General features: G+C 38.8%; 1 protein-coding gene across 2 annotated transcripts; it reads left to right on the plus strand.

Annotated features, from left to right (window-relative positions):
* The first annotated feature begins 1,324 nt into the window (after nucleotides 1–1,324).
* On the plus strand, nucleotides 1,325–8,766 carry LOC126632029 (uncharacterized). Of its 2 annotated transcripts, XM_050302241.1 has the most exons (7): nucleotides 1,325–1,552; nucleotides 1,658–1,703; nucleotides 1,834–2,059; nucleotides 2,999–3,342; nucleotides 6,245–6,617; nucleotides 8,181–8,258; nucleotides 8,517–8,766. In XM_050302241.1, the coding sequence occupies exons 4-7, from the start codon at nucleotides 2,999–3,001 to the stop codon at nucleotides 8,568–8,570; spliced, it is 849 nt and encodes a 282-aa protein (XP_050158198.1). In that variant the 5' UTR covers nucleotides 1,325–1,552; nucleotides 1,658–1,703; nucleotides 1,834–2,059; the 3' UTR covers nucleotides 8,571–8,766. The 2 variants fall into 2 exon arrangements, with proteins under 2 accessions (XP_050158198.1, XP_050158199.1); XM_050302242.1 differs by lacking the exons at nucleotides 1,325–1,552; nucleotides 1,658–1,703; nucleotides 1,834–2,059 and adding exons at nucleotides 5,051–5,096; nucleotides 5,202–5,277 and having other exon boundaries at nucleotides 3,206–3,342.
* Nucleotides 8,767–13,670: the final 4,904 nt, after the last annotated feature.

A 13,670-nucleotide genomic window follows, 5' to 3' on the forward strand; every position in this document is an offset into this window, starting at 1 on the left:
TGATGATGTGCAAAGAGATAGAGATAAAGAAGCAAACACAAATTGTACGTGATTTATCCTAAGTATAACTGAGGATTCTTCTCGGATAAGCTGGTTCATGGGAACCGTATCTTCTGTTCAGGTTGCAGATCCCATTTGTTGGCCCGAGTCTCCATGGCGTCTTCTACAGGTAGGTTACATAAATACTACATAGTTTTTATCATATTGAGTTTAATCTTCCAAAACTATGTAATTGATCTTCACTACTACTTCCCAAATTATTGCTAAATTGTAAGTGGATAATTCTGAAGATACCACTGTGGAGATTTTCTACATAACCTAACATGTGGTCGAGTTCCCTTAGTGGCTGAGTTACTGTGGTGGCCGAACCCCCTTCATTTTAACAATTTTCTATGTATTTTGGATTATTTATGGTGTTTTGTTAAGGGTTTATACAAATACATAAGTTTAAGCATAATTATCATTAGTGGGTTATAATGACTAGTTTAAGTACAATAATGACATTAGAGATTTATTGTAGGAGAATGATCTTATTTTATAGTTCAAGAAAATCTCCAGCTTTCGTTCGCAATTGATGTAGCACTCTATACGCTCTATTTTACTATTGACATGTGTTATACTTGACCTTCTAGGTGAAGGGAAACGAAATTAATCGGAAACCAGTTCTACCGAAAAACCTATGATGAAACGAAATGAACTTACGTAAAAATAATCACTCAATTTAAACACCGTTTAGCGCATTTGGTCAATGGTGGCAGAACCGACGCTCAAGATCTTTTTTCTAATTTATTATTTTTTATGGACGCTCAAGATTCAAAAATTGCATTTGGTTAAAAGCCGCACCCACAACATTTAAGCCCGGCTTGTATACGGGTCTAATGTCGATCAGGGCAACCGGACATTCCGGTAAACTTTCTGATAATGTTAAACCCACGACCCCGGTTAAAATTTAACCATAGTTATCTCACTCTGACTACATCTATATGACCCAAACGAAAATGCCATCGAACCCGGTTCACCAGAGAAAAATAAAAATAATAAAAGGCACAGAAAAAAAAATTATTTCCTTGGAAATTGTAAATAATTGGAACTTAACGGCGCAGAAGATTCTGTTAGTTTCTACTAACGACGTGTAAGAAATGAAGGCGCATAAGAACGACGTAACGACGTAACGGGGTTTAAAAGAGACGGAGCTGACGGTTTAAGAGAGCGAGACGCGGGAGCCGTTGGATTTCGAAGGGGTGGAGAACGCTCGGCGTTGGACGGTCGATGTGTGACGGAGGGAGTGACGGGCCTGCTATAAAAACTGGTTTGAAAGGCGAGAGTTCATTTCGTTTCATCAGAAAAACCAGAAGAAAGAAAGAAGAGGAAGAAGAAGAAGAAGAAGAAGAACGAAGCTCTCTCTCTCTCTCTCTTTCTCTCTAGAGTTTTGGGATTCGATTTTCATCTGCTTTTTGAATTGGGTATTGGATTCGAATTCGTAGACCTGGACTGTGTGAATGTTGAGGATCTAATCGAAGCTTTTTCCTCTGAGTCTGTGGAGCTTGGAGAGGTTTGAATTTTGAGAACAGAACTCCATTTTTGCTGGTTTAATGGAATTTAATTTCCGAAAATTAACTTGGGTTTTTGTTTTTCTGGTGTAATTTCTGTGGTGCAGATACATTCAAAAAGTCTGAAGTGGAAATCGATTCCGATTTCCTTCGGTAATTAAAAAACCCGTTCTCATTTCACTGGGATTTGCAGAGAAACGGCGAAGAAATTCGTTGTTTTGTTTTGTTTTGTTTCCCAGTTCTAATTTATCGTTTGGTTTTGATTTCGGTTTCTGTTTCGCAGGCGCATTTCGGAGAGATTTGACCCATTTTCTCAAGAAATCTCAACTCGTTGATTCATGAGTGTCAGGGAGACAAGCTCTGAGTTCCGGTCATTTCGTCGACTTTTGGCTCTAGATTTGCGATTTGCGTAGTCTCAAAGGCCGAGCAGAACAAGATTTTCTCAGAAGAAGCAAACTTTCTTCTGCAAATTCAGGATTGTAGGTGGTTGCGGAATCTGAGCATTACAGGTGAGGATTCATTCTTCCGGTTCACAGATCAGAGATGAACCAAAGTCTCCGTCTTTGGATTTTACTGGCGGATTTGAATTCCACCTGTTTTTTGGGTTCATCGAATCTTCTCATCTTTCTACTCCATTTGGTTTCTTCAAACCGGCTCTCAGATTTTCTTCTTTTTCTCGTCATCTCGATCGAGTCGAAGCAATCTGTATGTTTCTAGCTCTGGTTTTGGATTTTACAACAGAATTTAAGCTTTCCCATTGAAAATTTCAACACTTCCTTCTATCTCTCTCTCATAAAATCTCAATCTCTCTGCATCTTTAATTCAATCCATCTCCAGGTTCGAATCCTCTTTCAATTTCGCCTTCTGGGTTCTGTCGATTTTCCAGTTTTCTGCAACTAATTCACCTTTAGTTTGGTGAAGATATAATTTTCTTCTTCTCATTTTTGTTTGTTTATTTATTTTTTATTTTTTTCTGGATAATTTCCATCGATTGTCGTTAATTTTTTTTTTCAGCATTGAAAGAAACGGCCCTCTCTGTCAAAATCCACCAATCTTTAGAGTTTTTTTGTTACCAGTTCGAACTCCGATGCTCATGTTCTTCTCCTCCATCAGTTTTTCAGCAATTCAAACACCAGAAAAAGTAGGAAACTTTCTGTTTGTTTCCCTGGAAACAGAGAGCAAGAAAAAAAGGAACAAGGCAGGGGATGAAATTTTATGCTTTGTCCTTTCCCTGTATTTTCTGGATCTTCATCTTCTCCGTCTATTTGGATAAACTCGTTTTTTTGTTTGAATTTTTATTTCTTGCCTCCTGCAGTCGCAGACAGCCACCCACAACCAAATTCCATATTCTCATTTTTGCCTCTTTTCTCCTCTTTTATTCTAATTTAACCCCGGGTTAAAATGTAAAAGTACCAGTTTGACCAACCAACCGCTGTAATTAAATGCAGATGGAAAGGGACTGTGCCAGCAGTAGAGATAGAACCGGTGGGGATGCATCCGCCTCCGTCTCCGCTTCGGTTGAAATCCGACACCAAACGACGTCGGATTTCGTCTTGCAGTGGGGGAACCGCAAGCGCCTCCGGTGTATGAAGATCCAGGTGAAGGAGAAGGACGACTCCAGCGGCCCCCCGGTTACCCGAACCACGGTCCGCGTCAGTCGCCGGGTTGTTCGACCCGATAAGGACCCGGCGAATCAGCTTTCCACCACCGTTAATCAGACGAGTAACGGCTATTTGAATATCCGTCAACGGCCGTTATCTCCCCAGCAACCGCCACCTCAGCGTATTCTCAGGTAACTACTCTCACTCCCTCACCATTTACTACTCCACGACGTCGTTTAGTTCTCTTGCTCTTTGTTAATGTGTAGTTTGTATGTCCGGAACACGGTCCGGTATATAAAATATAATACTATAATTAGTTGGAAATTTTAAAAAAAAATTTCAACTCATTGTCTTTTTGGTGTACCGAACCGTATTTTTGTCACGTTGAAATTTTTTGTGTGATAGTGCTGGATTGGGGATCTTCTTCAGATTCTCTTTGTGAGGCTCTTAAAAATTCTTTAATCGTGTCCGTATATCGTATATCATGTGATCAGTTTTGTCAAGTACATTTTGTGTTCAATTTTAAATAAAAATTTCTAAATGAATTCTGATCGTACGATATACGATGAAATAATACGATTAAAGGATTCCTTAAATCCTCACAAAGAGGATCCAGAGAGGATCCTCATTCATTGTGCTGTGGTTTAGCGCTTTAAATTGGATTTGGATCCCATCCGATCCAAATTGTGAGGATCATAGAGATTCTTACATCTTAGCTATTTATCGTTTATCGTGCGATCAGAAATCATTTGATTTTTTTATTTAAAAACTAAATATAAATAGTACCTGATAAAAACTGACCGTACAATTTACAATAAACAATTAGGATATAAGAATCTTTAAGATCTCCACAAAGTAAATTGGAAGAGAATCTTCTTTCCTTTAAATTAGTGGCGCGGGGGCCATATGCTAGTTTACAATTGTAGATTTTCCTTTTATACAAATGATACGATATCCTATATTAACTAGGGATGTGATATTTACAAACCCTATTTTACTTCTCACACACCTTTTTAATTTTCGACCGTCAGATCGGATGAATTGAAGAAGTTCAATGGACATAAATTATCAAAGGGTGTGAGAAGTAAAATTGGGTGTGTGGATAGCACACCCCTATTAACTATGAGAGTGGGAGGTTTGAATACCAGACTCCGGTTGTGAGGTAGAAAACTCTTAACCAATTGAGTTACAAGACAATAGCAATTGTGGAGTTTTGTTTGGTCAAGTTTTCGTGGTTTATGTGTTTGGTCCATTAGCGCAATCAAATCATCAGATCTTAGATCCACAATTTATTGATCGCAGTTTTGTGATTTAGGTTTGTTAAGCTAAGTGTTTTGTTGATCTGATTGTCAAAGTACAGTCAAGTTTGTCGACTAAAGTGTGAGAATACAGACGAGCGATGGTAAGGTCGAATTATTGACATGATCAATAGTAAGTCCACTTGCATACAATTTAAAAGTTGTTCGTTTAATTTCTTCGTGCAACTATGTCAGTTTAGTTGGGCAAGAACTTGGTACGGCAATGTGATCAGTTGGATGATTAGACACTCTAAACAAATAAACGAATCTCACTATTTTAGGTATCATTCGGCCAATTTAAATACAATTCTCAATGCACACGAACTCGCGTGATCGACTGCTCCATCCAAGTTTTCTCCTTTATATGAGTGGCTAGGATTGATATACAATTGGATAAGGCTAGAGAGTAAGCACTATTTGATCTTTTTGCCATACACCACTGGTTTTATATTCCGAAGGTCTCATTCACTTAATTATGTACTTTGCAGCTTAATTAATCTGTAGTTTAATCAAGCTTTTGAGAGGATTAGGTCTTTAATTACAGAATTTGGGTTGGATTTGCTGTGAGGTTTTTATGTTAACCCACTCTCCAATTGGTCAGGTGGGGGGTGCAGCGATGTGTAAGTTCCAGAAGGAGAGAGCTCATGGTAAGTACATGAGGCCGCCTCCTTTCCTCGTCTTTGTAGGAAACCTAGTAGCTCAATCACTATAAATAGGCTGCTCATCTAGTCACAACTCACTTTGTGCAACAGAAAACACACCAAAAACTAATCTTAGAGAGAGATCTCGAACCGCACAAGGAGCGTTTACACTCTCGCGTCTTGCAAGGTAAGAGTTCGACTCCTGCTTTTCTCACGACTTAGATCTTAGATTGTGGACCCAAGTCCGTCGAGTGATTTGGTGTATTAAGATCTAGTTACATGATTTGAGTTTTAGCTATAGGGACGATGTACGCGTGGATGATTCTGAGCCATTAATGCAGGGCACGATGGCCCACAACATCAATGGCATAAGATCATCCACGCGTGCTCCGTCCCAATGCTTTCCTTCACCCTAGTGTCATGGATTTTCATAGGAATTGTTGAAGCTGATTTGAATTGATCATAAATCTGGTATGATATTTGTTCTTTCCTACTGCGATCACACCTGATCGGAGCTCCCACTCCGTCGTTTGGCATGAAAGCATCCGATCCACAACGAGCGGCCCCCTGATTCCACGGCCTTAGGAAACATGGAATGGGCAAGCCCTTTCCACGTGTCCATCCCATAACCGAATCCCCACATCACAACCCCTCGTCAGCCGTCCGATCCCTGATTGGATCAGGCAACAGGTCTACCCCTTTCCACGTCCGACACGTGTCCTTAACCTTCCAAAAAGTCCCCTTTGATCCAACGGCCCAAAACCTGCCGTAGAGCCAGCTGTGCACGTTACACAGTACATCACATCCCTTTTCCTTTTCTGAGAATTTCCACTCTCTCTCTCTGTCTCTCTCTAAAATATCTGTCTTTTTATTTATTAAAAAAAAAAAATAAATAAATAAACAACTCCCCACCATAAAAGCAACGAAGCCAAAGACCACGCTGCGTTTTGTACGCAAAAACCCCCCAGAGTTTCTCTCTGTAGCCTACTCTGGCACCCACCGAACTAGATCGATCGAGGTCAATCTCGTAATTTCACGCCCTCACGATCAAACTTTTGTTCTCTCGTTTTTTTAATATAATTTTTTTTTTCTTTCTACAAAACTGTCATTTATTTGATTGATGATTTGATTTGATTATATATCTGGTTCTGCAGAAACTCAGAGACTACGAGCGCTGCTGCCATGAGAGGTCAGAGCAACGGCGGAGGAGGAGGGCTGAGGGGAATTGCCTCGCCCGACAGGGGTGCGCACGATAAGAAAAACCACCACCGCCACCACCATAATGATGAGATTAATCATCACAATAACAAGTCCGCGGCGTCTTCGGACACGGCGCAGGATAGCAAGAAGGGCGGGTCTTCGTCGGGGAGCGGAGAGGCGGCGGCGGGGCCAGAGATGGTGTGGCCGCCGAAGTTCGTGATTGCTTTGACCAATAAGGAGAAAGAAGAGGACTTTATGGCAATCAAAGGGTCGAAATTGCCTCAGAGACCAAAGAAGCGAGCCAAGTTCGTTCAACGCACCCTCAATGTAAGCTCTCTCTCACTCTCAAACACTTTCTAATTTAATCTTTACTTAAATAATTAGTTCCTTAATTAATGGTTAAGAATTTAAATAGCTTTGAATTCCATTGCAAAAACCCCCTTTAATTACTAGTTGCTTGATTTAGAAGAAAAGTAATTTGTTTAGGTAACCGTGCGTGATTAATTTGGAATACCGTCAGCATAGCGGATGGTTGTCTTTTTTTGGCTAGAAATTTACATTGCTTCTTGAGGTTGGATTCTTATTTGTATATATATGCAATGTTGTTACAAATTGTGGACTAGCTCTACATTACTTGGAAGGAAAATAAAATATTAACTACTATAAAAATATAAATCAATGAAAGTAAAAGATAAAAGCATGGAATATATTGGCATCGGTACACTGTCATTGTCGGGTTTTGTTCCAAAAGAAAAGAAACGTGTTTAAGTTTTGTTTTCATAGCCATATTGCATTGACGCGAGAGACGTTACCTTACCAGAGTATTCGTGTCATATAAATTGCGCTGGTTAGACCGTTGGATTGGAATAGAATAATAATATAGCATTTTCGGTGCTGGATTTTTTTTTGTCTTTTTTTGTTTTTTGTTTGTTGTAGTTTTAGCTAAAAGCCAAAGGAGTGTGCTAAAGTGACAGACGTACACGTGTCGCCCAATACATCAATTTATACCTAATCATGCTAAAAGTTTGCTAGCTGTCCAAATGGAAGAGTATGAGGAATTATTGGTTTTTGGGCTTAAGAATTATTTTTGCAGTAATAAATAATAATAAATAAATTGTTAGAATAATATTAATTAGATGGAATTCAATCCTATTTGGATTCAAATTGTGGAGATCTTAAGGATTTTCATATTTTAATTATTTATCGTGTATTGTACGATAAGAAATTATTTAATTTTTTATTTAAAATTAAACGTAAATAGTACTTAACGAAAACTGAGCACACGATATATAATGAACGATTAAGATGTAGTGATCTTTAAAATTTCCACCAAGTGGATCAGGAGAGAATTTTCTTCCTAATTGGACGTGGCAATAGATGGTGGTTGGGTGTGGTGATTGGACGGTGCGTGGCTTCCCACGTGTACGCACGTGATTTAGTTGGTAGTCGACTTTTAAAAGCTAGTGGGCCTTAATTTTTAGAAGACAGAGAGGGGCATATTGGTCCAAAAGACTCTGTTTCTGTTACTTTTAGTAAATATAGTTCGTGTGGAGGGCATATAGGTACTTTTGCAGTTTCATAATTTGTTGGGTGGCGACGTGTACCTGACTGTCGTCCGGCTTGGACCGCACTGCCAACTGCAGAGAGAACACAAAAGCACAAACGTACTGTTAATCCGTTTTTTCGATTCCAAACAGATAAAAGTGCTTCTCAGAAAAGCCTATGCTACTTGTGCCCGTTGCTTAAAGCAAAAGCTTAACCCTTTTGCCTTTGTTTTTTGCTTTGACTTGACCTCTGCTTTTAAACGTTATAAACATGAAGTCCAAGAAATGTGATTAGCTGGAAGATTAATCTAATTCCTCATTATTTTTGTGTATTTATGTTCAATAGCTTGTAAGCCCGGGAGCTTGGCTCTGTGATTTGACGCTGGAACGGTACGAGGTCCGGGAGAAGAAGATTTCAAAAAAGGTATTCAATTATCTTAAATTTCAAGCAATTTTCTTCAATTTCGCGGTGGTTAGTCCACTCTCACAAACAGTAGGTCCGTGTACATTGGAAATTATACCTACTTGGGGCCGGAGGGTATACAATGTGGCTTGTTCGTTTGTGAGAGTGCATGTCTAAACGCTAATCTAGTTGGTCGAGCTGCCATACTCAAATTTCTTTAGTTTCGAGGATTGATATTCGTTATTTGGGTGGTAATCTTTGCTTTTTTTTATGATGCAGAGACCAAGAGGGTTAAAGGCAATGGGCAATGTGGTGGAGTCGGACTCTGAATAAAACGAGCTTTAGTAAAAAAAAAGAGCTTCTAGCCATCTACTAATGTAGAGTTATAGGGTTTGTGTTAGTTTTTTTTTTCTTTCTTTTCTTCTTTTTTTGCCTTCTTTTTGAAGGTATGAGAAAATGTTAGAACTATGTAAATCTTCCACCTTTCAACCATCGTAAATAATGAACGGATTTGATTTCCGTTTGTGTATACTGTGTTTTTCCATTTTTCGATTCCGGTCTGAAACTCCCGAACACCCGTTGCGTAAAGCTTCTATGGGGGATTTTATACAATTTCTGTGTTCACGTGTCATGCAAGTTAGAAAAGAAAAGGGAGTGACAAAGCTTGGACGGTTTGGTTTTGCGTAGCATGCGTAGGAGTGACCTAGCTCTCACAATGAGGTGTTCATACATTAGAGAATGTGAGTCACCGATGTGTTTAGAGAGAAGCTTACCTACAAGTGAAACTTGAGATGCCGCCACAATAGTATTGCAGCAAGCAGGGGTGAAGCGAGAAAGTTAGTTCATTGGGACTCTAAGCACATGTAGTGCCAATATATTTTTTTTCAATCTTTTTAATTAGACGTTTTGTCGAGCACTTAACCGACTCATACCAATGTGTGCTTAGCACACATTCCACCCTTTAGTGCCATTTTAATTGTGTGTTTTGGTCCATTGTTATAGTTGATAAAAGAAATAGTTAATCACATATGTTTAGGGTCGGGAGCTTCAATTTATAAAACCATTGGAAGGATGGAACGTTAATAGGCCATTTATTATTTTAAGCACAAATGACTAACTTTATACTTTTCTAAATAACAGTGTCGCTCCACTAAAAACATATAGGTTTTCACATGTTCTTCTTCTTCATGAGTTGTCACAACCAACTCGGATATCCACCTCCCGGTGGTCTTTGATGAAGATTGAGTGACGAAAAGATATTGATGTTGTTTAGCTTTTGTTGAACTTATTTGTTTGACGGAAAATTTTTTGAAGAAGAGAATATTTGAGGGTGGGGCCTCATCAATTTCTTCACTGCATGAAAGCCCTCATGTGTTTGGCCGTTGAATTGATGACCTTTCTTTTTTTAACAAACGATATGATATTTACAAAACCACTTTTACAACAATTAAGTATGAAACTCACTACAAATTTATCATTATCTTATTCGTGTGAGTTGAATGTAATACTTGTAAAGTTGTGAATGCCAATGAATGATGTATTGGATTACTTATGTTGTAAGCCACTTGTTTATCGAGTTGTTAACGACATAAGTAATATGATAGTCCTAGTGAAATAAGGATTATGGAGTCTTAACCTTTGCAATTGATCTCATAGAAATCTAATAGGTTTCGCTACAAAGATATAGAATCATGGTAGGACTCAATCACTTAAGTGATCGGGTTTGATTTTCACAATCAATAATAGGCCGGCTATGATTAAACCCTAATGATATAAATCCTATGGTTAAGTCCCTACTTTCATACGCTTAATCTCTCAGATACGTTGAACCCTATTCATATAATAGAGAGATATTATTGAAGTACTAGAAATAGAAGACAACCTATGAACTCAAGCCACCATGTCTCCAATCGGTGCAGGTAAGTGTCATTCATCTTGTTGTAATTATCATAATGTGTTAAATTGTGATCCCAGAACCATGTTGTATTAGTCCACCTTACAATACTTGCTTCAACTAAATAAAAGCTAAATGGACCAATTGACTATTGCATTGAATTGACAACTTGGTTAATGCGTAAATGGGTTATGGGGAGTGTGCGCTTTGGTTGGTTGAGTGCTCATGAATCATGGTCCTCATTGACAATGGAATGGACAAAAGCAATTTCAGACTTCACCATCCGAGTGGAAACCCGGATTACAACGCTCTCATGATGTGGGCAATTTTCTCCTCGCTTTGTGATGGAGAAATTTTTGGTTGCATACCCGTTTACTGTCACGTAATGTGATCATTTTACTATAGATAGACTAGTATGTAGTGGCAGATTTAGGATTCGAATATTAGAGGGTCTCAGTATTAAAGGTCTACGTTTTTTAATAGAAACAGAGCGCGAAGCTCTTAAAAAGTTTTAGTTTATTAACTAAGGCATTTTGTCAAATGCTTAGTGGGCTTGTTGTCGTCAGCTGAACCATGTTGCGCACATGTCAACAAATATCGACATATGTCAAAGCAATTTGATGAGTAGAGAATTTGTCAAGTGCTCTTGACACAACATGTCGAGTGCTGCTGAAATATGTCTAGCATGCATTATATTAAACACTTGGTGGGCACAAAAGAGACTCGTACAAAATATTCAAATGGTCCTCAAAAGACATACACATGTATATGTTCTAGACTTCGAGTGATCTTGGGACCACCTTGGTTCCAATGTGCATACGCCATTGCTAATATGTTGATAGGTCTCACATATAAAACAATATATTAATAAAAAATAAATATGTGTGTTGTAATTTAAATGTAACATTATATCACGTGACAATATTTTAGTAAAAAAAAAAATCACATACATTATAATGCTATCGTGGTTATAGCTTTCTTTTTCCTTTTCTAAAAAGGGCATCAGCTAGTGACTTCGCCATGACATCCACCATTTCGAGAGCCGAGAAGTCTCACATAGGCATTTCAGCCTCCCTCTAGCCAGGATCGTGTCATTCACCAGCGCCAAGAATTGAACCTAAGATGTATCGTGTAACATACAAGCCTGAAATTCGTCTCTAATCATTAGACCACCCGATGATAATGGTAGTTGTGGTTATAGTTTTCTTAAGGATATACTAGCAAACAACACACATTTTGTGTGTGTGAACAATTTCTCTTAATAAGTGCATATTTTTTTCTATGCTATTATTAAGAGAAGCCTCCTTATCAACTTCCCCCCCCCCCCTTTTTTTTCTTATTTTGCCCTCCTTTTTGTCAATAGTGTGTATGAAAAATGAGGGCAAAATAAGAAAAAAGGGAAAAACCGCTCACCTCCTCCCACATTCTCCTCAAACGCAATTGCTTTAGTTCATTCAAACTATCCAAAAAACATCATGATTTCACTTACGTGTATGAAAAAATGATGGTGAGACAATTTCTCATAATAAGTGCATATTTTTTATCTTATGTAAATATTTCGATATAAAATTATTATTTTGCCCTCCTTAGCAGTTCCAGCGTGAGAACCCTCCCCCCAGGCTATTCACTATTTAATCCACCCAGTAAACAGTAACTGCCTTTAATAAATAATAATTACCTTTTGCATCTCCACCCCTACACATGAATAGCCCTAGCAATAAGTAAATAAAATAATAGTATTTTTTGCAACTTGCTCACGTCGCTCCCTCTCTTTCCACTCATCTTTCTCACTTCACTCCATTTTTTCTAAAGTTCCTCTTTCTCTCTCTCTCTCTCTAAAAGCTCCCGACACTCACTTTATCTAGAGCTCTGAGAGCTCTCACCCACTTTCCTCTTCGAAAATTAAAAAAATCAAACTCCAAAACCATGAAACCTTAATCTCTAGGACTAAAGGATCCTAGCTATACCGTTGCATGTGTTATCGGACCATCACGATGTAAACCGCCATTGAAGCCGAGAGCTTTAAGATCTAAAACTCGAACACAGGTGAGGTTCTCTATGAAAATCTTGTTTCATTATGTCTTAATGTTGTTTGGGACAAGATTTGAGGTGTTTTTCTAGTTCGAAACCAGATGTTTAACCCCCTGCAATTTCTCTGAAATCTTGCCCAGTTTTTGGTCACCTCATTGGAGCAAACTCCGGCAAGTTTGTGGGTTAAGGAGCTCTTGCTCAATTCGGCAAGGCGGTGGTGGTCACGAGGAGGAGGCATTGGGGAGAGTCGTCGCCGCCGCTGCCCATCCACCGTGAGACGACGATGTCTTTCAAGAACCATAAAGGTTGAGAGAGATAAAGGGAAGTCTCATCCCCCACGTGGCTGATGTCGCCGTCGCCCTGACGTCAGCCCATGTCAGATTGCCTTCGGGCGCTTGGGCCGTCACGAATAGACGGGCCTGGCGCTCGGGCCTGCTCGGGCTGTCTTGCCAGCCAACGCTAGGCTTCCTCCCTCGGGCAATCAAGCCCTGTTCCGCAGCCTGTCCCTCAAGCAAGAGCTCCCGCTGGAGCTGCTCTTATGTAAATATTATGCATCAAAAGTGAGGGCAAAATAGGAAAAAAAGGGGGGAGTTCAAAAGATACAAAATTACTATTTTGCCCTCCTCATGTCAATATTGTGTATTCAAAAGTGAGGGTAAAATTGGAAGAAGATGAGGTAAAAAGTTGACAAGCCCTCTTCTCTTAATAATATAGAATAGATAAATATAGATATAGATATAAATTTGATAGGCAGCTGTTAAGAAAATGACAACTGAATATTAGGCGAAAAGGACCGAGTCATTAGGAAATTGAAGGGCTAACAAATATGACGATTTGTCAATGTCACATTAAATTTGACGTGGCATCTCTAAATTGACATTTTATGTGATTAGGAAGACGTGTTAGCAGTAATTTTATTTCTTAACGCAATGTACAATTACAACGGTAACCGACCAACCGCATTATCCCGTTATTACTATATCGAGGACACAAAACATGAGTCGTATGGTGGCGGTCAAAGGAAGAATATGGCAGAGTTCAATAATTAGGTCGGTTCATATTTTATTTTAAATTAAAGAGCTGTAATTCGTAATGCCGTAGTATAATAATAATATTTTTTCTTTCTATTACTGTGATAAAAGCTTAACTTGCATTAGGTCGGTTCATATTTACATTCACCATTGTGATTTAGTTCTTAATCTCAATTTAAAAAATATATAATTATGCCTTTACAAAAGTAATCAAATATTGGGAATAACATCTGTTCTTTGAGTGTGACCCACCACCCATCATCGACCTGGTCCTCAACGGCATCTTCTAACGTTAATTGTGTACGCCACAAAGCACAATGGAAGTTATTCGAATTTCGAAAGAATTGTTACGCACACTTCAAAATGTTCGTCACCTACTCATGTTAATTGGAAGGATGGAGGATGACCCGTAATGCATAAACCAAAACAAATTTTTTATTCAGATGACGTTTTACCGTAATGCAAAATGCAATCATA

Source organism: Malus sylvestris, chromosome 8 (genome assembly GCF_916048215.2).
Source record: "Malus sylvestris chromosome 8, drMalSylv7.2, whole genome shotgun sequence".
Lineage (NCBI taxonomy): Eukaryota > Viridiplantae > Streptophyta > Magnoliopsida > Rosales > Rosaceae > Malus > Malus sylvestris.

Coding starts and splice junctions, on each gene's coding strand:
- LOC126632029 (XM_050302241.1), top strand. CDS start 2,999: ATGGAAAGGGACTGTGCCAGCAGTAGAGATAGAACCGGTGGGGATGCA. Junction 6,618..8,180: donor TCGTTCAACGCACCCTCAAT/GTAAGCTCTCTC, acceptor TATGTTCAATAG/CTTGTAAGCCCGGGAGCTTG. Junction 8,259..8,516: donor AGAAGAAGATTTCAAAAAAG/GTATTCAATTAT, acceptor TTTATGATGCAG/AGACCAAGAGGGTTAAAGGC.